Here is a 22516-nt window from a genome sequence, read left to right as displayed (position 1 = left end):
CGAGAGCGGCGGCGTGGGGGAGCGCCACGAGGACCCATGCGCCACCGCCTGCAGCTTTCAAATGCTCCTCCGGGGCGGCCCCCTCCGAAGCGCCCCTTGGAGCTGCAGGGGGGCCGCGGGGGGCTCCCCCGGCGGGCGAGCAGAAGGGCCGGGTCAGGCCGCGCGAGAGAGGCTTGGCGGCCGGGGGGCTCCCGGGGTCCCCGAGGCTCGGCCGGCGGTCCGGTCCTTCCTGAGCAGAGGCCGCCGCCACCCCACCTGCCCCCACCGCGCTCCCGCTGGAAGGAAGCCAAGCCGGGCGGCGCGGATCCGCGGGAGGGATCCCGCGGGTGTTCGTGGCAATAGGAAAGGGGGGGTCGGTTTGAGGTCACCCCCCGCAGCCGTCTAGTCTCCTCTGCAGAAACGCGCCTCGACCGGCAGCTTCTGGCGGGACCGGAGCAGCCGCGGGTCGGGGGGACAGAGAAGCCGAGCGAGGTGGGAGGGGGGCTTCCCACCCCACCCCCGCGCGCCCCCCAGCCAAGGCCCTTCTCGCCGCAGCTGCCAGTTTTCTGGAGGGTCGTCGGTACCCGGCGCGGGATCTGCCCCGGCCAGGCAAGAAAACCGCCCCCCGACCTTCCTCCCCCCTCCCGCCGCTCCCGTCCCTCCGAGATTCCGGAGCCCGAAGCCCCGCTTGCTGGGGGACCCATCGAGAAGGGACGCTGGCTTGCGTCGTGGATGGGGACCCCCCCAACTCTGCTTTCGGGGGTCACTGTTTCTGGGCCAGAAGCCGAAGGAGCGATCCTTCCTCGCGCCGCTTCGCTCCCGCTCCCGCATCTTTTACGCTTGGGAGGAGACTGCCGAGGGAGACCCTCCCCCCCGCAGCCGTCGTCAAGGGGAAAGGGGGAGACGGTTGGGGGTCCCCGCGGAGAAAGCGCCTCCTTTCCCCCGAAGGAGCCAAGAAGAGCCGCCAGGCGGGAGGTCCCCGCGCCCCCTTCCCCACCGCCCGTCTGCATTTCAGGGACGCGCCGCCCCCGACCCGCTCGGGGAAGCCCGGCTCTCCGTAGGAATCCCGCCCGGGTCCCCCCACCCCCTCGCGGCTCTGCAGAGGGATGCCCCGTTGCCATGACAACAAGGCTGGAGCCAGGCTGCCAATCACCCCCTCCCCAACAGCAGAGGGGGGAGGGAATCCTCCCAGCAGCCACGGTTGGGGCTGGGAGGGGGCGGAAGGGATAAGGCTCTGGGGGTCCCCGTGCCCCCTTTGGACCCGGGGTGGGGGGCCTCCAGGCTAGACTGCACCTCGCCCTTCGCCCCCAACATCAGAGGCAGCCTTTCCTCCCCACTCCGACGCAGGAGGGGGGCAGAGTGCAGCCGCGGGGGAGACCAGGGGCCACAGGGGAGGGAACACCCCCAGGGAGCTGTGGGGTAGGGGGTCACTAGAAACCCAGCCCCTCTGCAGAAAGATGCTGCTGGGAAAAGGGGGGGCACCCCCCTCCGCACCGCCTCAAGGCAGCAGAATTTCAACCCTCCTGCAGTGAAGGCAGCCACTTCTGGGTCCCCCCCCATTGAGCCCCCCTTCTAGCACCCCAGGCGTTTTGTTGGGGGGCTGCTGAGGAAAGGGGGTCAGGCCCGTGAGGAGCAGCAGAGCCACCGAGGCCGGAGAGGGCAAAGAGCCGCTGGGCGAGAGAGCGACGGAGGGCAGAGGCGGGCACAATTCTCTTTATTTCATCTTTGTCGTGGGCTTGAGGTATCTGTCCATGTTTTAAAAGTCCAGAACGTTCCCTGAACACGTAAGAAGCGGCAAAGTGGGAGGGGCCAGCTGGCACAGCCCCCCCCCTTCCCTGCAGGTGTTGTTTTGAAGGCTGTGTGTGTGTGTGTGTGTTCACATGGGCTGGGAAAGGGAAGGCCAGCAGGCAGGCGCTTGGGGGGGGGGTCTGCCTGGCCCGGAGTGAAGAGGGCTGCCCTCCTCCCAGCCCTGCCCCGAAAGGCTCCAGCCGGCTCAGGGTTTGAGCCAGGCAAAGGGCATTGGAGGGGGCACCAGGGCAAAGGTTCGGAGACAGTTGGGGGGGCAGCAAGGGACGGGGCTGGCCTGCGAGTGGGGCTGGCAGAGGCGGGAGAAGGGCTGGGGTGCAAAGCGGAGCTGGAGGAGGGGCCGCTGGAGGCCCACAGCCAGAGGTCAAAACTGGCACCGACCCAGGAGGGGGAATCCCCCGCTGCTCTTTGGGGCAGGTTTTGACCCGGGGGGGGGCAGGTCCCAGTGACCAGGCTGGCCCATCCCCAGGCAGCCACCAAGGGTCTCCGTTCCAGGGGTCAGTAAGGGACAGGCCGAACCCTGAGGAGGGGGCAACATGGGGGCCACAAGCCAGCAGAAAGAGGCAGGGGTCTCCTGCCTACTTCCGCCACGGGGCAAGGGGCCCTCGGGGCCCTCAAAGAGAACCGAAGCAAACGGGGGTCATGGGAAGGAGCAAAGGTGGCCCTCCAGCCTCAGAGGACCGGCTTGGTTCCTTGGGGGGGGGGAACGGGGGGGAAAGGCGAGATGGTCCTGGCCAAGAATTCTGACCCCATTTGCAGGGGGGAGGGGGGGTCATGCCTACACCCCAATTTCCTCCCCATCAGGAGGACCGCTGAAGCAGTCAGGGGGGCCACCTGAGTTGGGGGTCTTCAGGACAGGGCAGAACAAAGGAGGCGGAGCTGCCCCCCCCCGACACTTCCCGGGCTGGGCTATGCATCCGGACCAGGGAAGGGGGGGCGAAGCAAAGCTGCCCCTCCATTTCAGGGGTGGGGGGGGAGTACAAAAAAGAATGGGGAGACCCTCCTGGGATGAAGAGGGCCTCCCCTCCCCACCAGCTCATGAAGGCAGGCAGAAAATGGGGTGGGGGTGCAGGGAGTGGGGGGGCTCCGTTCCTGCCCCGTTCTGGAGCAAACGGGGGCAGAGTGGAAAGGGGGGAGGGGATTTCTCCAGTCCAGCCAGGGCCTGTGGGGGGCCGGGGGGGAAGCAGCCCCCGGGGTCTCATTTCTGGCTGTTGTAGGCCGAGTGGCGCTGGTTCATGGGGTTCTCGGGCGCCTTCATCCACTCCCTTTTCAGCAGCTGCTTCAGCTGGGACAGTCGCATGTTGGGGTTCTCCAGCTTCAGGCGGGGGAGGGCCCCCTCTTCGAAGGCCGAGAAGGCCGCCTTCATCCGGCGCTCCGGGTGCCGGTCCAGCTCCTCGGCCACGCTGCGGAGAAGGGCGGCGCAGCAGCAGGGTCAGGGGGCGGCTGTGCCCGGACCGCTCCCCACCCGGCCTGCCCCAGGGCCCAGCCCCCCACCCGGGGCTCCCCCTGCCCATTCGCCCCTCTGCCCCGGAGGCCCGTTTCCAGCACCTCTGGGGCGGGGGGCTCCCAAACTGGGGGGGGCTGCTAGCCTCCCAGCTTTGCTGAAGGTTCCCCCCCCCCCGGCTCTGCACGCTCCCAGGAGCAGGGCTGAGCCCCAGCCGTGGTCAGAAGAGGGGAGGGGAGGGAACTGCTCGTTCTGCTGGGGCCAGCCCCTCCCCCCACGGCGAGGCCCACAAGCGGTGCCCACAGAGGCCCCCAGGGGCCCCACACGCCGAGAGGGCCAGGGGGCAGAGGAGGGCGCCCCGCCCGGCCACACTCTCCACTGGTGGGGGCCCCAGCCGCCGTCTCCTTGCTCCCCCACTGCCGCCCCGGGAGAGCCGGCCCCACCTCAGCACCGCGATGGCGTCCTCGATGGTGCGGGCTTCCACCGCGCCCTCCTCCAGCACCCGCCGGTTCAGGTTCTCCTCCAAGGGCACCTCCAGGTGGCTCTTCGGATTCTCTGCCGGGGAAGGAATGGCTGGCCTGAGTCGGGAGGACCGGCACCGGCACTGACCCCCCCCCAAGAAGGGCCGGAGGGAGGGAGGGAGGCCGTCTCCCCCGGCACCTCTGTTCCCAGAGGCCTTCGGCATCTCCTGATGGTCTCCTGCCCTCGTCCTGCCCACTCCCGCCCCGCCGCGCTCACCCCCGCCGGCAGCGTCCCCGCTCTCCTTCAGCTCCTTCTGGAGGGCCTCCTCGATCTGGGCCCGGGTGAGCCTGGCCGGGCCGGGCGGCTTGGGTGCCTTGCCCTTCAGCGTGGCGTCCTCCTCCTCCAGCAGGCGCTGCAGCTCCTTCTTGCGCTCCAGCTGCTCCAGGCGGCGCTTCTCCCGCTCCTCCTGGGGGGGGCAGAGGTGGGGGGAGCCCCGCGTGAGATGGCAGAGCCCCCCCAAAAGAATGGCGGGCGTGTGAGACGGACGGAGGAAAAACCCCAGCAGACGCACGACAAACCTCTCGGGCCCCTCGAGGGGGGGGGAGATGTGGGGGTCCAGCTCTGGAGGTGGGGGGGGCTGTCCTGTCATAAGGCAGAACAGTCCACCTAAGACAGGCATGGCAACACCCCCCCCACGCACGCACACGGGCTCGCTGCATCAGAAAATGCTCCTGGCTGTGAGGGAGCCCAGAGGCCCACGAGGTCCAGGCGGGCCCCCCAGAGGTTACAGACCAGAACCCCACCCGAGTTGCTTCAGAGTTTCTCTGGGGAGTGCGGCTTCCTGGCCTGGTGGGGCTGGCCTCCTCCCCCTCCCCCTCTTTCCAGAGTCTCAACCGCTTCTTTGCACCGTGGTGACCAGGACGGGCTGCAGTCCTCCCGGTGTGGCCTCCTGAAGCAGCCCGAACGCTTGCCCTGATCTCCTCCGGTGGAGAAGGCGGTCCAGGCTCCCGAAGGTTTTGTCTCCGGGCCCCGAGTGCCAAAGGGGGACCCTCCGCCTCCAGGGGCCAGGGGGAGGCCAGGCCGTGGTGGAGCAGAGCCCGTCTCGGTGGCTGTGGCTGACCCCACACGGGCAGCAGGCGGCCCCTCCCCCGCGGCTCCTGGAGTCGGGCCGGGAGGCCTCGGAAGATCCAGGCTCTGCGTGTTTCCTAGGCCCGACTGGCTGAGGGGGACCGGCTCCCCCCCAAGGAAAGCTGCAGACCTTTTAACCCAGCCCCTCCCAAACTCTTTCCCGGCTCCTTCAGAGACACGGTTCTGGGTTCGGGTTCTCTTTCCCAGGGGTGCCTGGGCAACTAGTCCACCCTGGGGGCGAGGAGGAGGGTCCCCAGGGGGAGTTCCAGCAGAGGGGGGGCTGCCTTGGGCAATACTCTGAACTGGGGCAGGGTCTCTCCTCGCCTCCCTCTCCCACCCAGGCTCCTCCGCCTGTCCGAGGCCCAGCGTGGTCAGCGGGCCAGTGCACCCCCCTCCCCCCCTCCTGCAGCCCTGGCGCTCTCTGACCTGCCCCGCTTCAGCCTGTCGGCCCAAGGCCAGCGCAGCCTCGCCCGCGGGCAGGTGCCAAGCTGCCATTCTTGCTTTATTTCTTATCAGATTTATGCGGCTGCCCATCTCAAAAAAGGCGACTCAGGACAGCGTACAATTAACAGCAACAATTAAAAGGTATTGTAAAAACACTCATTTTTAATGTGTACCAATTTTCCCACAGTAAAAAAAATGACAATAAAGGTTATCTGTCTATCATCTATCTCTAATCTATCTCTATCTCTAATCTATCTCTATCTTTATCTATGTCTAATCTATCTTTATCTATCATCTATTATCCTAATCTACATCTTTCTATCTGTCTCATCTACCTATATCTATCTTTATCGTCTATCTTTTATCTCTAATCTATATCTCTTTATCTTTTATCTTTATCTTTTATCTATTTCTATCTCTAATCTATATCTTTATCTATTTATCTCTAATCTATATCCATCTTCTACCATCCTAATTATCTATCTATCTATCTGGAAAGCAGAAGGCGATGAGTTCTAGTCCTGCCTTAGGCATGAAAGCCAGCTGGGTGGCCTTGGGCCAGCCGTCCTCTCTCAGCCCAGCCTACCTCACAGGGTTGTTGTTGCGGGAAAAGAGGAGGGATAAGGTGAGTTGGGTGCCGCCTTGAGTTATCTGTCAAAATAACGAAGGTGGGACACAAACGAAAGAAAAGCCGGGCCTCGGAGGGCCTGCTGGAAAAAGCCTGGGAGGGTCGTCCAGGGAGGCCCTCAGCAAATCCCGGTCAGGGTTGTCTCAGAGGTGCTTCTTCCAGAGGCAACTGGGCTTTCTTGTTTTTCCGTGAAGACGTTTTGCTTCTCATCCAAGAAGCTTCTTCACTTCTGGATGAAGAAGCCTCTGTTAAAGCTGAGGAAGCTTCTTGGAGGAGAAGGGAAACGTCTTCAAGGAAAAACAAGAAAATCCAGTTCGAGGGCCAATCTCACCTGGCCCTGCGGGAGGGGGTGGTGGTGCCGGTGACTTTGTGCTGTGAATCCGTGGTGTGTGTGTGTGTGTGTGTGTGTGTGTGTGTGTGCACGTGTGTTGAGCAGCTGGTGCAACCGGGGCTAGGCCTGCAGGTGGCTCTGGCTTGAGCTGGCAGAGCACCTGACTGATGCCTCTTCCCTGTGGTCGTGCCAAGGGACCCCCGCCCCTTTCTCCAAGCCCCCCTGGGGGTGCCCTGGCGCAGCCTGAACCGCCGGAGTCAGGCTCCTGAATGCCAGAGCCCCGAGTCAAGACGGGCAGGCGCCGAGGATTCTGGCGCAGGAGACCCCGGGGCCCCTCTCCCTTCAACCAGCCCTCCCTCCCCCCTTCCGGTACCTTCCGCTGCTCCTTGCGCATGACGTGCTTGTCCTCGTCCTTCCAGAAGGCATCCTCCAGCTCCTTCTGCCGCTTGGCGTCAGCCGCCGCCTTGGCCTCGGCCTTCCTCGCCCGGGCAGCGGCCGACTTGGTGTTCTCCGCTTGGAACTTCTTGGGCATCCCGCAGGGTGCTCGCGCCTTCGGGCCCGGGGAGGAAGGAAACCCGGATTAAACCGGAGCTGCCCTCCCTTCGCTCGCGCCCGTGCCTCACCGGATGCCCGTCTGCCCTGGGCTGTGGGGGGAGGGAGCTGTGGGCAAGGGGGGCGACCGAAAGGACACCCCGACGCCGGAGACGTCCCAAGGCCACGGTCCAGGGAACGGGACGGTGCAGCCCCGACCGGCCTCCGCTGGGACAGGGACCGAGACTTCTCCTCCGGACGGGACTGGACAGCGGGGAGAGGACAGGAGGGTGGGACCAGGGCGTTTTCACCCTCGGGCTCCTGCTTCTGGCTCGGCTTTTAGGGGAAGGAGCCTTTTTGCTCCACACGGAGCTGAGAGAATCTCTTTCCCAAAGGACCGAGCTGGGTCAGGTCTGGCCGGCTGCCTTCGGAGGGAGGAGTGACAGCCCCCATCATCCTGAGCCGGCAGGCTGGGGAATCTTGGATTTTCCCCTTTTTATTCATTATTATTATTATTTATTATTATTATTTATTATTTATTATTATTATTATTATTATTATTATTATTATTATTATTATTATTATTATTATTATTAATATTTATTAAATTTATATGCCGCCCTTCTCCCTAAGGACTCAGGGCGGCTCACAACAATAAAAAATTAAAAAAACATAGAATACAAAAATTAAAAAAGAATTAAACAATAAATAAAGAAATAACTTGAAAAATAAATAAGCGGCAATTCCATTGTATTTTAACTTAAACTATGTGGCGTAAATATACGTAAGCACAAACGCAAGGCACCGGGTCCTTGACGTGCGACTACGATTAGGACCAGAATTTCTGCTGCTGTGCTAGTGGTGCCAAATTGTACAACCTTTTTTTGCTAACGGTTGTTAACCCGAAGGTCCTTCCCCCCCCCCCGCAAGGGGCAACTGGAGTTTCTTGGGGTTTCCCCCCTGAGGACGATTCGCTTCTCATCCAAGCAGCTTCTTCAGTTCTGACTGAATGGACTGGAGGGATTTAGATTCCTTAGCAGTCATTGGCTGTTACCGCTCCCTCTGAGGGTCGTTGAGGCCACTTGGGGGTCTATCTGTGCCCTCAGGGTCACCTGAACCCGAGTGCGAATGGGTGTGTGGAGCTTTCTTGCAGATGAATGTAAGTCCTTCCACCCTCCACCATTTGGTCAGAATGGAAGAAGCTTCTTGGATGAGAAGCGAAACCTCTTCAAGGGGGAAAAAGCCAAGCAGGTCCATCTGGCTCCTAAAAAAGCACCTTTGGGACGACCCCGACCTGGACGCCCGAGAGTCTCCGTGGACATTTAGCTACAGACTTTGGGGCGACCACAGTTGGAGGTGCGAACCGCTGCAGTTGCTGCGGGGGGGCTGTTCAGTGACTGCTGCTTCCCCCGCTGACTCTGTCAGGAGCTGGGAAGGCTGTGTGTGTAGCGGACCCAGGGCCTGCGGACGCTGCAACCGTCACAAAGACACCCTGACTGCCCAGTGCCTGGATTGTTATCACGTGATCATGAGGATGCTGGCTGACAAACAGTACTCAACGAGTAGTCCTCAAGGGCACTGCGTCCACACGGAGGGAAGTAAGCAGTGGGGAACCACAAGGCTCCGTCTTAGGCCCAGTAAACTCTTCAACATCTTCACCAATGACTTAAAACGAGGGAATTGAAGAGGAACTCCTCAAATTCGCAGATGACACTAAACTGGCAGGAGTAGCCAACACCCTAGAAGACAAACTCAGGATCCAAAAACATCTTAACGAACAATAGGCCCTATCCAAGAAAATGAAATTTAATGTGGAGAAAGGCAAAGTTTTACATTTAGGCAGGAAAAGTCAAATGTACAAGTACAGATTGGGCAAGGCCTGGCTTAAAAACAGCCACTGTGAGAGGGACCTTGGAGTCCTAGTGGACGATCGCTTAACCGTGAGCCAGCCGTGTGCAGCAGCCGCCAAAAACACTAATACAATCCTGGGTCGTATAAACAGAGGCACAGAATCAAGATCATGCAAAGTATTAGTACTGATTTATAAAGCCTTAAGTCAGGCCACACCTGGAATACTGAAGCCAAGTTTGGTCACCATATCACAAAAAAGATGTTGAGAGTTTGGAAAAAAATTCAGAGAAGAGCAACTGAGATGATCAGAGACTGGACAGTCACTTGTCTGAGACGGTGTAGGTTCTCCTGCTTGAGTGGGGGGCTGAACTAGAAGACCTCCAAGGACCCTTCCAGCTCTATTCTATTCTATTTTATGCTGGCATGGTTGTAAGTGTGAAAAACGGTCACGAGTCGCTTCTTTCTGTGTCGTTGTAACTTGGAAAGGTCACTATATGAATAAGTGGAGGACTGCCTGTCCAGTTGGCTGGGCCAGAGAAGCCCCAGGACCAGTTATAGCCCAGCCATAACTCTCCTGAGGAAAAGAGACCCCCCCCCCCTGGATTTCTGTGAATTTTCCCAAAGGCTCAGCCGGGCCTGGAGGGAAAGAACCCCCCTCCCCCGGGGGCTCAGCCCCTCCCTGCCACGTGGGCGGAGGAGCCGGGAATCGGAGCTGAGAGTGGCGGCTCCCAGAGCCTCCCTCAGTCACAGGGAAGTCTCTCCCGCAGGTCCTCCTCGACTTTCAGCCGTCTGCTTAGTGACCGTTTGAAATTACAACGGCACTGAGAGACTTATGTCCCTTCTTCCCATTTAACGACCGTTGCGGCATCCCCGTGCTCACGCGATCAAAATCCTGACGCTCGGCAACTGACTCGTATTTATGACTTTTGAAGCGTCCCAGGGTCACCCGATCCCTTTTGCGGCCTTCCGATAAGCAAAAGTCAATGAGGAAACCAGATTCACTTAACGACCGTGTGACTAAGTTAACAGCTGCCGTGATTCACTTAACAACTGTGGCAAGGAAGGTCATAAAATGGAGCAAAACTCACGTGTCTTGCTTAAGAACAGAAATCTGGAACTGCCTTGTACAGGGAGGGTCCACCTGAGAGTGGGCCAGTCCCCCACAAAGGGGCGGGGGGGGGATCTGTGTCTCCCAAGGGGGCTTAGAAGAGGCCGGGTGGGGAGTTGGGGGGCAAACTGCTTTTCCTGTATGATGCAGAAGGCTGGATGAGATGACTTGTGGGGTCAGCCATACTTATTCTCCCCCCCCCCGCAATCATTCTTCCCAGAGGTGGGAAAAACACCCCAAAGGCAACCCCATCCCAAAGCTCTGTGGCTTCGAGAGCGGTGGACTACAACTCCCAGGATTCCCCAGGCAGCCAGTCTTTCTTTAACTGGCCGGGGAATCCTGGGAGTTGTAGTCCACCGCTCTTAAAGCCGCAGAGGCAGAGAAAGACGGTCCTGGGTGTTCGGGGGGGGGGTCACCCCAGCCACACCCCGAGGCCTTCCGTGACCTCCAACACCCCTCCCCCAGGCCTCGAGACCCCAGCCCAACCCCTGATCTGGCCTCCCCAGGGAAGAGCGAGGGTCGGCGGTGCCCCCCGGAAGCGCCTCCAGCCTCGCGCTGGCCCTGGTTGCCGGGCCGCCTCACCGGCGGAGCGGAGGCCGACTGCGCCGGCGGGAGAGCCGCGCCTTCCCTCCTCTCGGCTTCGGGCAGCCTCGACCCGCCGTAGCCCCTACCTGCCGCCGCCGCCGCCGGGGGTCGCAGCCTTTGGGCGTCACGGCGCGCCCCGCCCCTCCGGACGGAAACGGCGGGTGGCTTCCGCCCCTCCGACACGGTCCGCCGCCATGTTTGTTGAGGGCATTTCCTGTCTGCCTTCAGGCCTGCGCTCCCCTCTCCTTCCCGGGCATCGTTCCCGTCTGTCTCGCACTTTCCTGACTCTCCGCCCGGAATAAGGAAGGAGCAAACAAGACACCCGCGCCCCGCCTGGGAAGCCTTTTCAGCGTTGCCCTCTGTAAAGATGGAACGGGAGTGAGAGGAACAAAAGAGCTGCCCACAACCAAGATGGCCGCCACGCGGTCTTCCCTTGGATTTGGACGCTGATGCTTCCTCTGCGCATGTGCATCTCTCGCTGCGAAGTCTTCCTAGTGCTGTCCCTATCGATGGGCGAACCCAAGGACGTGACGTATTCTCTCCCGTCCGACCGCCAATCCGCTCTATCGTACGAGGACCCGTTGTCCTGGTAACGGCTTTGTTGCCCGCTGGGCTGCCTCATTGGAAGTTGTAAGGGCAACAACCTCTACAAAAATGGCGTCCTTGGCTTCGAAGCCCGGAAGACGTGCAGCATCCAAGGACCCGGCATAAATTGGCCGGCTTGGACAGGATGGGAGGCATCCAATAGGCCACCATTTTCTGCTTTCCTGCTTTTGCAGGCTGGAGAGGAAAAAAGCCAAGATCTCCCACTTTCCTGCTTGTCTGTCTCCATAGGGCAGGGGTAGGATCTGGAGGGGCACCAAGTATCCAAGACCCCCAAGAACCATTTGCAAGAAACAACTGCCTTGAAGGCACAGCTGTGCAATGGCATAGAGCAGGGGTGTCAAACTCAATTTCATGGAGGGCCGCATCAGCATGGCGGTTGCCCTCAGGGGGCCGGGTGGGTGTGGCCTGCTGGGTGGGCGTGGCTAGAGTGCGTATGGCCCACTGGGTGGGCGTGGCCAGCTCTACATCGTTGGCATCAAGGGTGCCCATGGGGGGGCCTGGGCAGGAGTGGGACAGATCTGGGGGTCTCTGGCAGGAGGAGGGTCCCTGGGCCAGGGCCAAGGCAGTGGGGGCCGTTCCCTCACTCTTTCCAGGATGGCTTCGCGGGCCACATGAAACCACTTCGCGGGCCGGATCCGGCCCCCCCGGGCCTTGTGTTTGACATGTCTGCCATAGAGGCTGCAGAAAAAGCACAGAACGATCGAATTTGTTTAAAAACCGATGCCTATAATTTATTACACTTTTTACTGGCTTCCCCCCCCCCCGAAAGTTCAAGGCTGTGTGCGTGCTATTGTGTGTGTGATTGGCAGGAGGAAACCTGGCTGATGGAGCTTGCCATCACCTGAAGGCCAAACATTTCTTTAAACATCAGAAGTGCCTCTTCCGCCAAGTAGGTGGTTTCCTCTAAAAGCCCTTTCAGCCCCAGCTCCCCCCTTTGCTTGGGGAGGGGGTGTTTCTAACTGGCGTCCCCTCATCCTCTGCAGAGCGGGCGGCTGGGGTGGGTGGGTTACACAGCTGGATCTCTGAAGTTCTCAGGGGAAGTTCTCAGATTGCAGATCGATCAGGAATCCAAGAGAAATCAGGAAGATTGAAGCAGCCCCTCGAAAAGAGCTACAGGAGAGTCTTCCGCCACCAAGCAGGCAGCCAGAGCCGCTCCAGGCCCACGCAGGGGCTCTCTTAAGGCGAGACCCTGCCTTGGATCTGGCTGGTCCTCTGCTTCCACCTACGGGGGGGGGGGGGGGTCTCTCTCGGCTTGTGTAAACCTCCTCCTGCAAATTCCATTCCAAGCTCCTGGAGGTCTCCACCCCACCTGGGCAGCCCAGCTTCTACCCGTCTCTCTCCTGACCCTCAGCCCTTCAGCCCCCACCCCAGGCAAAGAGGGAACAGAAGGCTTTCTCCCTCTCCAAAGAGGAAGACACACCCCCTGCCCCAAAAAAGAAAGCAGATTGCAAGGGGAATGAAACAGCCCAAAGGAGGCACTTTGGATTCCAGGGAGCATAATGAACTGTGGGGGTCCCTGCCAGGGAAGGGGTGGGGGCCGCTAACTTGCATGGCTCCCAAGGGCCTCAGGGCAGCAGGATCCCAAAGAGCCTTGCAGAGGGTCGAGGACGGAAGGACTGGGTCCCCCACACCACCTGCTTGCGAGCCCCCAGGGGCCTTTTCTGGGCTCCTGGGAGACAGGTGTCAGACGAAGGCCTGACTCGGCAGGGCTGGCCTGGTGTTCTGTGGGCAGGGGGCAGTTTTCACCTCTTTATCAAGTGGGCTGGAGACCCTGTTGTCATTGTGAGGAGGTAGCCATGGAAACCTCCCCCCCTCCATTTTGATACGGTGATGCTCTTTTTGGGCTGGGACAACTCTTCAGGGAAAGAGTTATCTCTGCGGCTTCTGAGGGAGGGTCCCCTTTGGCCGGACCTCTGCTTACGTGTCACATGGGGGGGAGAGAACAGCAGCCCCCGATCTGGTTTGCATCTTCTCCCTTCCTTCCTGAAGCTAAGCTGGGTCAAAGGTTGGCAGGAGGTATCTAGGTCTCGTTCCTTTGGGGAGCACCCCCAAGGACCAACTACCCCGTGGGCAAAATTCTCCCCGGAGGCCCAACTTGTCTCCGAACTACAGTTCCCAGCCTTCCTTGGGAAAGCCCGTGAAATTCCAGAAATCGACCACAAAGGAGGTCTCGGCGTTTCTTCACCGCCTGCTACTTTTCAGAAAAGGGCGAACGGTGGACTTGGAAGCGTTGGAGGTGCATATTTACCATTTTCTAGCCCAGAAAAACATTTTTCTGGGTTGCAGAGGGGCTTTCTTCTTCGCTGCAGGTGTGTTTTGCACACAACCACACTCACACCCATGTCCATTCCCTTTGGGAATTGCTGGCGTAAGGCGGATTTGGGTCAGAAACAGCCCTGCTGAGGAAGGTGTTCGTCTGCTTAGGGAGGGCTGTAATGTATTGGGCTTTGTCTTAAGAACAGGGCTTTTTTTCCTCATAGAACGCTCAGAACGGAGTTCCGGCACCTTTTTTGGATGGAACCTTGTAGGGTAGGTAAGGCGGGTTATATGACATGTGTGAGTTCCGGCACCTTTTTCTTTTTTACAAAAAAAGCACTGCTTAAGAATATCATGTAGGGTTAATTGCTGGAAGGTTGCTTAAGCAGGGAAGCTGGCTAATGGCTCCCAGCTTCTCAGACAACCTGTCTCCAGCGCCGCCATTGGCTACTTCTTGGGCAGCAATAGGTTGCTTTAAACCTATTGGCCGCCACCTAGAGGCCAGGGTATAAATTGCTGCATTCACAGCCCTGTTTCTCAGTTCAAGTTCTTTGCATTCATCCCGCTGAGCAGGGGTCCTCAACCTTGGCCACTTTAAGACTTGTGGACTTCAACTTGCTGGCTGAGGAATTCTGGGAGTTGAAGTCCACAAGTCTTAAAGTGGCCAAGGTTGCGGACCCCTGCTGTGGCGGACCAGACAGAGCCAGTCTGATGTTTGAGGCATTCTTTGCTCTGCCCCCAACCCACCCTCTGGCCCTAGACGCAGGTCTCTCGGAGGAGGTGGAAGCAGCCGTGGTCGAGTGTGTGGCAGACACAGATGGACTCCGCAGACCCTGTGGCCGGACTCAACTCCTCCTTGGCCAGCAGGGTCTTCTCCTCCGCCTCGAAGCCGAGAGCCAGGGAGGCCGAGTCTGGCGCCTTCTTCTGGGCGTCAGCAGCGTCCTCGGGGGTCTGTGCAGGGGACAGGAGAAGAGTAAGCCCCGGGGTCTTCCCCACCATCCAAGGGGTGCCGTCCTTCCACTTGCCCGGGAGCCCCGAGCAGTTCTGGAAGACCTTTGCCAGCTCTGCTCCGGGAAAGCCGAGGAAACCAGCCAGAATTCCCGGCCTCTGGGCATCCTGGGCAAAGGAATCCGCCACGACACTGGAGCATGTCCCAGCCCTCAGAAGACAGGATGAAAGCTCCTTAATGTCACCACACGCGGACAGGCCGAACCGTAGCTTCAGCTGGGAAACTGTGACCAGCCTAGGCCAGGCCAAGCCTGGGGATTTCCAGAAGCCCAGCACTCTGACTGACAGGCCATCCATAGATCTACGTCAGGGATCTGCAACCTTGTCAACTTTAAGACTTGTGGACTTCAGTTCCCAGCTGGCTGAGAAATTCTGGGAGCTGAAATCCACAAGTCTTAAAGTTGACAAGGTTGCAGACCCCTGATCTAGATAAACCAGATCTACATATTGTGCGAAGGAGACACTCAACAAGCCAAAAAGGGAACAAAGAGACCAAAACAACTTCCCCACCAGCAATCAAGACCCAGATGAGCATAGAGTAAGTCCGAGATTTAACAGATCAAAAATAGGGAACAAGGCCCCGCTCGAGAAACTGCTAAACCAGCCAACATTAAACAGCCCAACGAGAGCGCCTCTGAGGCCAGCCCCATTGACGCTGGCAGGGCGAGACTCTAGAACAGGGGTAGGCCGCCTTGGCTCTTTTATGACTCAGGGACTACAACTCCCAGAATTCCTGAGCCAGCCACGCTGAGGGAGAAGGGAGAGGTTTCTATATGGAGTCGTGCTGGCTGAGGAATTCTGGGAGTTGAAGTCCACGAGTCATAAAAGAGCCAAGGTGGCCTACCCCTGCTCTAGAACATCAACTGAGAGCAAGACCCCACTCCCTTCTGGCACTGATGGTGTTACTTAGTTGTTACTCAGTGCCAAGGACCCCACAGTCCTCCTCCTCTACACACACACACACCCCTTTCCTTCTAGCATGGTCGTGTCATGAAACATCCGCAAGAAACCCACCCAGCTTTGTGACTTCCGGTGGCGACGCGGCGCCGAAGACAGCCGTCTCTGGGCTGTCCGCTCCGCAGCTGTGTTTATTCCATCGAAAACAGCGCCGATCAGCTGTTTAGGTGGAATTGAAGCCCCCTCCTCGGGAGAAGAGGAGGGGGTGAGGCCCCAGGTAGGGGTTGAGCTCTCCGGGGCCGCCTGAGCTGAAAGTTTGGGCGGCTGAAGGATTGAGCCCCCCCGAAGCCTGGGTTAGCTCCGAGCTGCGCAGCGTCTCTGCTCCGTGATTTTTGGAGCAGAGCCAGGCGTTAGCAACCACCCCTGCCAGAAGGAAAGACTCTTGAGTATTAAGGTGCAGGCAGAGCGGTACAGGAGGTCAAGGTGAAGTGGACTTTTATCTTTACTCTCTAGCTCAATGGATTTTATAGCTTTAAAGTGAAAGTACGCAACAAGTGAAAGTGGGGAAAGATGGCGGCTAAAACTTCTAAAGCTCTTCGGAGTGTGGGAACTTCCCCGGTGCAACAGACTTCGTTGCAAGCTTTGCTTCCTCCTGCACCTCCTCTGGCATTGACGCTTAAGGACTTACAAGATGCTTTTGCAAAGCAATCGCAAGTAATGTCAGATATGATGGATGATAAGATGGAAAAGCTGGAGGAGAAATTGGAGAAACTGGAGGAGAAGGTGGAAGAGAAGTTTAGTGCAATGAGGGTAGACATTTTGTCTACAATTGAAAGTGTGGCTGAATGTGTGCAACGTTTGGATGAAAAAGTGGAGGATCTTAGTCAAAAGAACTCTATATTAGAAGTAAAGATACTGGAGAATGAAAATATAAGGGACAAAATGGACGGAGAATTGAGCCTTGTCCAGTACCATCAGATGCAGTATGCTATTAGAATCAGGGGCTTAAAAGAGAATCCTAAAGAAGACTTAAAGCAGCTGATCTCTGAGGCTTTGGAAGCAGTACTGGGCCAGCCAGCATCGGAAATAGAGGGAAGTATGGATAAAATCTTTCGTGTAAATTCATGGATTGCAAGGCATAGGAAGTTACCTAGAGATGTGGTGGTCTACTTTACAAAGAGAGCAACTAGAGATGAAGTTATTCAAGCTGCTTACGATACTAAATTTGTGGTTGCTGAGCAAGAAGTCCTGGTTTTAAAAGAGATTCCTCCAAAGATTTTAAGGAGAAGGAAAGATTTTGCATTCCTTGCACAGGAACTTAAGAAATGTGATATCAAGTTTAGATGGGAGATTCCAGTCGGAATGGTGGTGATGCATGAAGGTAAAAGACATCGTCTAGTTACTGTGACTCAGGCACGTGATTTTTACAGCAATGTGTTAAAAGCAACCCCTCTATCACTTCTGGAAGCTGAAAAGGGATTTGGAGAGGGAAAGCCTCAAGACGCTCAAGACAGACAGACAGAGGAGAATGGTGCTGGAGGGGATCAAGTTACAGTCTCATCAGCTGCTGCTGGAGAGCAGAGGATGACACGTGCCGCCTTAAGACGAGCGAGACAAGAGCAAGAGCAAGACCAGCAGAAAGTTATGGAACTTCCAAAGCGTACTTATAGTGAAGCTGTGGAAGGGGCGCGGCCCAAGGAAGTTACAGGGGTCATTGTAGACGTGCTCCAAAAGCTTCGGGACGCCAAGAATGGCGACTAAATTTTTAACTTGGAATGTTAATGGACTAAACTCACCACAGAAGAGAAGGAAAGTTTTTCAATATTTAAAACAATTTAAGACTGATGTTATTTGTTTGCAAGAAACGCATATTAGGGTTATTTAATTTTAATTTAATTTAATTTAATAATATTTATATACCGCCCTTCTCCCTGAGGACTCAGGGCGGTTCACAGGGCAGAATAAAATACTAAATACAAACGTTAAAACAAGATTAAATAATTGCCCATATTAAAACAGTTGGAATCAAGTTCTAAAACACCAAGTTAAAATTAAAACACAAGACTAAAAACCCCACCAATCCCCATCAGGCTAGGCCGGCTTGAACAAACAGAAACGTCTTGAGATCGCGACGAAAGGAGCGAAGATCGGGCGCCATCCGGAGCTCTACCGGTAGCTGATTCCACAGCTCCGGAGCGCCCACAGAGAAGGATCTCCCCCTGGGGACCACCAATCGACATTCTCTGATCGGTGGCACCCTGAGGAGGCCCTCTCTGTGGGAACGCACAGGGCGCAGGGAGCTTGATGCCGGCAGCAGATGTTCCCTAAGGTACTCCGGCCCCATGCCATGAAGGGCTTTAAACACTGTTACCAGTACCTTGAATCTCACCCGGAAGACAACTGGCAACCAATGTAGCTCACGGAGCAGCGGTGTAACGTGGGAGTATCGGGAGACTCCCAACACAACTCTCGCGGCTGCATTCTGTACCAGTTGGAGCTTCCGGGTGGTCCTCAAGGGCAGCCCCATGTAGAGAGCGTTGCAGTAGTCTAGACGAGAGGACACGAGCGCATGAGTGACCGTGCACAAATCATCCCGGCTAAGATAGGGCCGCAACTGGCGCACCAGGCGAACCTGGGCGAAGGCCCCCCTAGTCACAGCTCCTATATGGTCTTCCAGGGTGAGCCGTGAATCTAGGAGGACTCCCAAGTTGCGAGCCCTATCTACGGGGGGTAATAGTTCACCCCCCATAGCCAAAGGTGGAACATCCGAATAAACCCGGGATGAAGGTATGCAGAGCCACTCAGTCTTGTCGGGGTTGAGCTGGAGTCTGTTCCTCCCCATCCAGACCCGAACCGCCTCCAGGCACCGGGACATCACGTTGAGGGCATCACTGGGGTGGTTTGGGGTCGAAAGGAAAAGTTGGGTATCATCAGCGTACTGATGATACCCAACTCCAAAGCCACGAATGATCTCACCCAGCGGTTTCATGTAGATGTTGAACAGGAGAGGCGAGAGGACCGACCCCTGAGGAACTCCACAAATGAGAGACCTCGCGGTCGACCTCTGCCCTCCTGCCAACACCGACTGCGAACGTCCCCGGAGATAGGAGGAGAACCACTGTAAAACTGTGCCTCCCACTCCCAATCCCCTGAGACGCCGCAGCAAGATACCATGGTCGATGGTATCGAAAGCCGCCGAGAGGTCTAATAGGACTAGAACAGAGGAATATCCCCTGTCCCGAGCCCTCCAGAGATCATTCACCAGCGCGACCAATGCCGTCTCCGTGCTGTGCCCGGGCCTGAAACCCGATTGGTACGGGTCTAGATAATCCGCTTCATCCAGGACCAGAGGGAGCTGATGCGCCACCACACTCTCAACAACCTTCGCAAGAAAGCGAAGGTTGGAGACAGGACGAAAGTTGTTTAATACAGCTGGGTCCAAGGCAGGCTTCTTGAGGAGAGGCCTCACCACCGCCTCTTTCAAGACGGCGGGGAAGCAACCCTCACTCAGAGAAGCCGATATAACTGCCTGGAACCAGCTGCGTGTCCTCTCCCGGGCTGCATAGACCAGCCAGGAAGGGCACGGGTCCAATAAACACGTGGTGGTGCTCAGCCTCCCCATGATCCTGTCCACTTCCTCCGGAGTCACAGAATCAAACTCCTCCCAGATGATATCGACAAGACCGCCAGTGTCCTGATCGTCAGACTCTGCCCAGTCAGAGTCCAGACCGGTCCGAATCCGAGCGATTTTGTCCGACAGATGTTGGTTAAACTCCTCGGCACGACCCTGCAAGGGATCCTCCCTCACCTCCTGATTTAGGAGGGAGCGAGTCACCCTAAACAGGGCGGCCGGGCGATTATCTGCGGACGCGATAAGGGTGGCGAAGTGGTTAGACCTCGCCTCCCTTATCGCAGCGAGATAAGACCTAATGTAGGCTCTTAGTCGCAATCGGTCGGATTCGGATCGGCTGGACCTCCAACCGCTCTCTAGGCCCCGTCTCCGACGCTTCATCTCCCGAAGCTCCGCAGAGAACCATGGTTATGGACCAAAAGTACTTATCGAACTCAAGGTTGGGCACGCAATTTGTTGCTTCTGCGATGAACAAGAAAAATGGAGTGGTTGTCTACGTTAAAAGTACTCTAACAGCGGAACTAATTGAAGTAGATAAGCAAGGAAGATATGATAGATTTGCTGTTAGAAGGTAAAAAACGCTTCTAGTTGGACTGTATGCTCCTAATCAACAACAAGCTGACTTTTTTAACTTACTACACACAAAGGTTACCCAATTGGATTATAAATCTTTTATTTTTATGGGAGACTGGAATGGTGTCCTAGATGTACAGATGGATAAAGCTGGCTCTTTTAAGCGTGTCCCGAGCCATGCTAGACTGCCTAAATCTTTTTTTGAAATGAAGGACGATTTGGAATTACGAGATATTTGGCGTGATACACATCTACATGAAAAGGATTATACTTTTTTTTCTGATAGACATCAATCTTTTTCCAGGATCGATTTTATTTTGCTGACTAATGACTTTTTTTCTAGGATTAACAAGGTAAAGATCTGTGCAAGAACTATCTCTGACCATAGCCCAGTTTCGTTAGAGATCAATAAGGACAATAGGGATAGGCGCTCTTGGCGCGTAAATGAGAATTTGTTTAGAAATCAGAGAAATGTGGAAGAATGTAAACAGCAGATGAAGGATTTCTTTGAAATTAATATGAATAAGGATACCTCTATGGACATGGTTTGGGATGCTAGCAAGGCCTACATGAGAGGGGTGTTGATATATATGAATAATAAATATAGACGTACCTTGGAAGTTAGAAGGAAAGAACTGGAGAATGAAATTAGGGAAAAAGAAAAGGCCTTAATTTTGAACCCATTGGATGTGAAGATTAAGGAGGTTATTAACCTATTAAGGGGACAATTTGATAAGTTGATGGCTGATCAAGTGGCAACTAATTTACGGTTTGCTAGGCATAATACTTTTTGCAATGCTAATAAGCCAGGTAGATGGCTAGCTTACAGGTTAAGGAAAAAGCAAAGGGCTTCCAATATAGATAAAATTGAATATAAGGGAAAGGTTGTGTTTCAACAGGATCTTATTAAGGAAGCCTTTGTGGATTTTTATTCTAAATTATATGCTAAGGAGAAGATTAATGAAAAAGACATTGATGTATATTTGAAGAATGCTAGCATCCCAGTTCTCACGCAAGCACAAAAGGAGGAGATTAATCAATTGATAACAGAAGAAGAAATTCTTATAGCAATTAAGGAACTGAAGGTGGATAAAGCGCCAGGCACGGATGGTCTGACTGCGGCTTACTACAAAAATTTACAATTGGAGTTGATAAAGCCGTTAAAGGAATTGTTTCAGACAATTCAGAGAGGGGGAAAGGTGCCTCCGTCTTGGAGAACTGCTTTTATTTCTTTGATTCCGAAGGAAGATCAAGATGCTACTCAAGTAAAAAACTATAGACCGATATCACTTTTAAATACAGATTACAAGATATTTGCTAAGGTGATAAGATATTTGCTAACAGATTGATGAGGGTTCTGCAACAGGTGATTCATGGGGATCAAACCGGGTTTATTAGTGGTAGACAAATGAAAAATAATGTGAGGCATATAGTTGATGTGGTGGAGTTTTTGGAAAGGAACAACCAGATCCCTGCGGCGCTAATTTTTTTAGATGCTGAAAAAGCTTTTGATCAATTGAATTGGAAATTTTTGATGAAAGTTTTAGATAAAATGAATTTCGGGGATAAATTTTTGCAACCAATTAGGGCATTATATCAAAAACAAACTGCCCGAATAATAGTTAACAATAGTTTGACTGAAGAATGTAATATTGAGAAGGGCACAAGACAAGGGTGTCCGTTATCACCTTTATTATTTGTCTTAACATTGGAGATATTATTGGTAAAAATACGGAATTCAAATTAGAGATCAGGATTATAGACTGAGAGCGTTTGCAGACGATCTGGTTGTTATGGTGACCCAGCCAGAAAACTCTGTTGTGGACCTGATGGAGATAATAATGCAATATGGGAAGGTTTCTGGATTTAAGGTTAATGCACAAAAAATTAAAATCTTGGCCAAAAATATGACAGTATCGCAAAAGGCCCTTTTAGAAGGATTAACTGGATTTGAGATTGTTAAAAGGGTCAAATATTTGGGGGTGTTTTTGTCACCCTCTAATACAAAGTTATATAAAAATAATTATGAAAAGTTATGGGGAAAAATTCAAAAAGAATTGGAGAGCTGGGAAAAACTGCAACTGTCTTTGCTGGGAAGAATTGCAGCAGTGAAAATGAATGTCCTGCCTAAATTTTTATTTTTATTTCAAATGATACCAGTCCTTAAAAAAGATTCTAATTTGGAAGAATGGCAACGGGGTATCAATAAATTTGTTTGGGCAGGGAAAAGGCCACGAGTTAAACTTAAGATTATGCAGGATACTCGTGAAAGAGGTGGTCTTAAAATGACTAATCTTAAATTATATTATGAAGCTGCTGCGTTATCAGGAATAAGTGATTGGATTAATTTGACACAAGAGAGATTATTAAATCTTGAGGGCCATGACTTGTTATTTGGCTGGCATGCATATTTGTTGTATGATAAGAAGGTAGATAATGTGTTTAAAGTGCATATTTTAAGACAGGCATTGTTGAGAGTTTGGAAGAAGTATAGACATAAGTTAGATTACAAGATGCCGTTGTGGGCAATTCCAAAACACGCAATAGAAAACATAAATGTTGGCTTCAAACATGATGTGACTACGTATAAGGAGATTTTAAGCTTGGAAAGAAATGTCTGGTGTTTGAAGCCGTACAACCTCTTGCGAGATGAGAAGATTGTTCAAACCTGGTTTCAATATACTCAGTTACGGGCCAGGTGGAAAGAAGATCAGAAAACTGGTTTTGCAATGACTGATGAAAATTTGATAAAGAAAATTAGAAATCAGGGTCCAGCACATATCAAACGGATATATCTTGCATTGATAGAAATTGACTCAGAAACAGAACTTGTTAAAGATTGTATGATAAAATGGGCCCAGAATATTCAAGAAGTTATTACAATGGACACGTGGGAAAAGATTTGGGTGAGGAACGTAAAATTCACACAAGCCCAAAACCTAAGAGAGAACTTTTATAAAATGTTTTATAGATGGCATTTAGATCCTAAAAAGCTTGCAAGTATGTATCCGAACTATCAGCCAAAATGTTGGAGGTGTGGTGGCGAAGATGCAACATATTTTCATATATGGTGGACCTGCAAAAAGGTTAAGGCTTTTTGGATAAAAATTTGGTGGAATATGCAGAAGATCTTCAAGCAAAGGATAAAGTTTTGTCCGCAATTCTTTTTGTTGGGCATAATTACAGATGCTACTGTTGTGGACACTAAGTTGATGTTGAATTTAATTACAGCAGCAAGACTCTTAATA

At 54.4% G+C, this 22516-nt stretch overlaps 1 protein-coding gene across 3 annotated transcripts; it reads right to left on the bottom strand.

The window, feature by feature from the left end:
* Positions 1–1676: 1676 nt before the first annotated feature.
* On the bottom strand, positions 1677–10540 carry CCDC124 (coiled-coil domain containing 124). Of its 3 annotated transcripts, none has more exons than XM_081325382.1 (5): positions 10295–10540; positions 6596–6772; positions 3968–4157; positions 3673–3784; positions 1677–3188 (listed from the first exon to the last, which is right to left on the bottom strand). In XM_081325382.1, exons 2-5 carry the CDS (start codon positions 6752–6754, stop codon positions 2984–2986), a joined length of 666 nt encoding a protein of 221 aa, XP_081181508.1. In that variant the 5' UTR covers positions 6755–6772; positions 10295–10540; the 3' UTR covers positions 1677–2983. The 3 variants fall into 3 exon arrangements, with proteins under 3 accessions (XP_081181508.1, XP_081181507.1, XP_081181509.1); XM_081325381.1 differs by having other exon boundaries at positions 6596–6781; positions 10385–10540; XM_081325383.1 differs by having other exon boundaries at positions 10384–10414.
* Positions 10541–22516: the final 11976 nt, after the last annotated feature.

This window comes from Vipera berus, assembly GCF_964194415.1.
Source record: "Vipera berus genome assembly, chromosome: 1".
Classification (NCBI taxonomy): Eukaryota; Metazoa; Chordata; class Lepidosauria; order Squamata; family Viperidae; genus Vipera; species Vipera berus.
The sequence above is the reverse complement of the archived record's forward strand: the minus strand, read 5'-3'. Positions and strand labels throughout refer to the sequence as shown.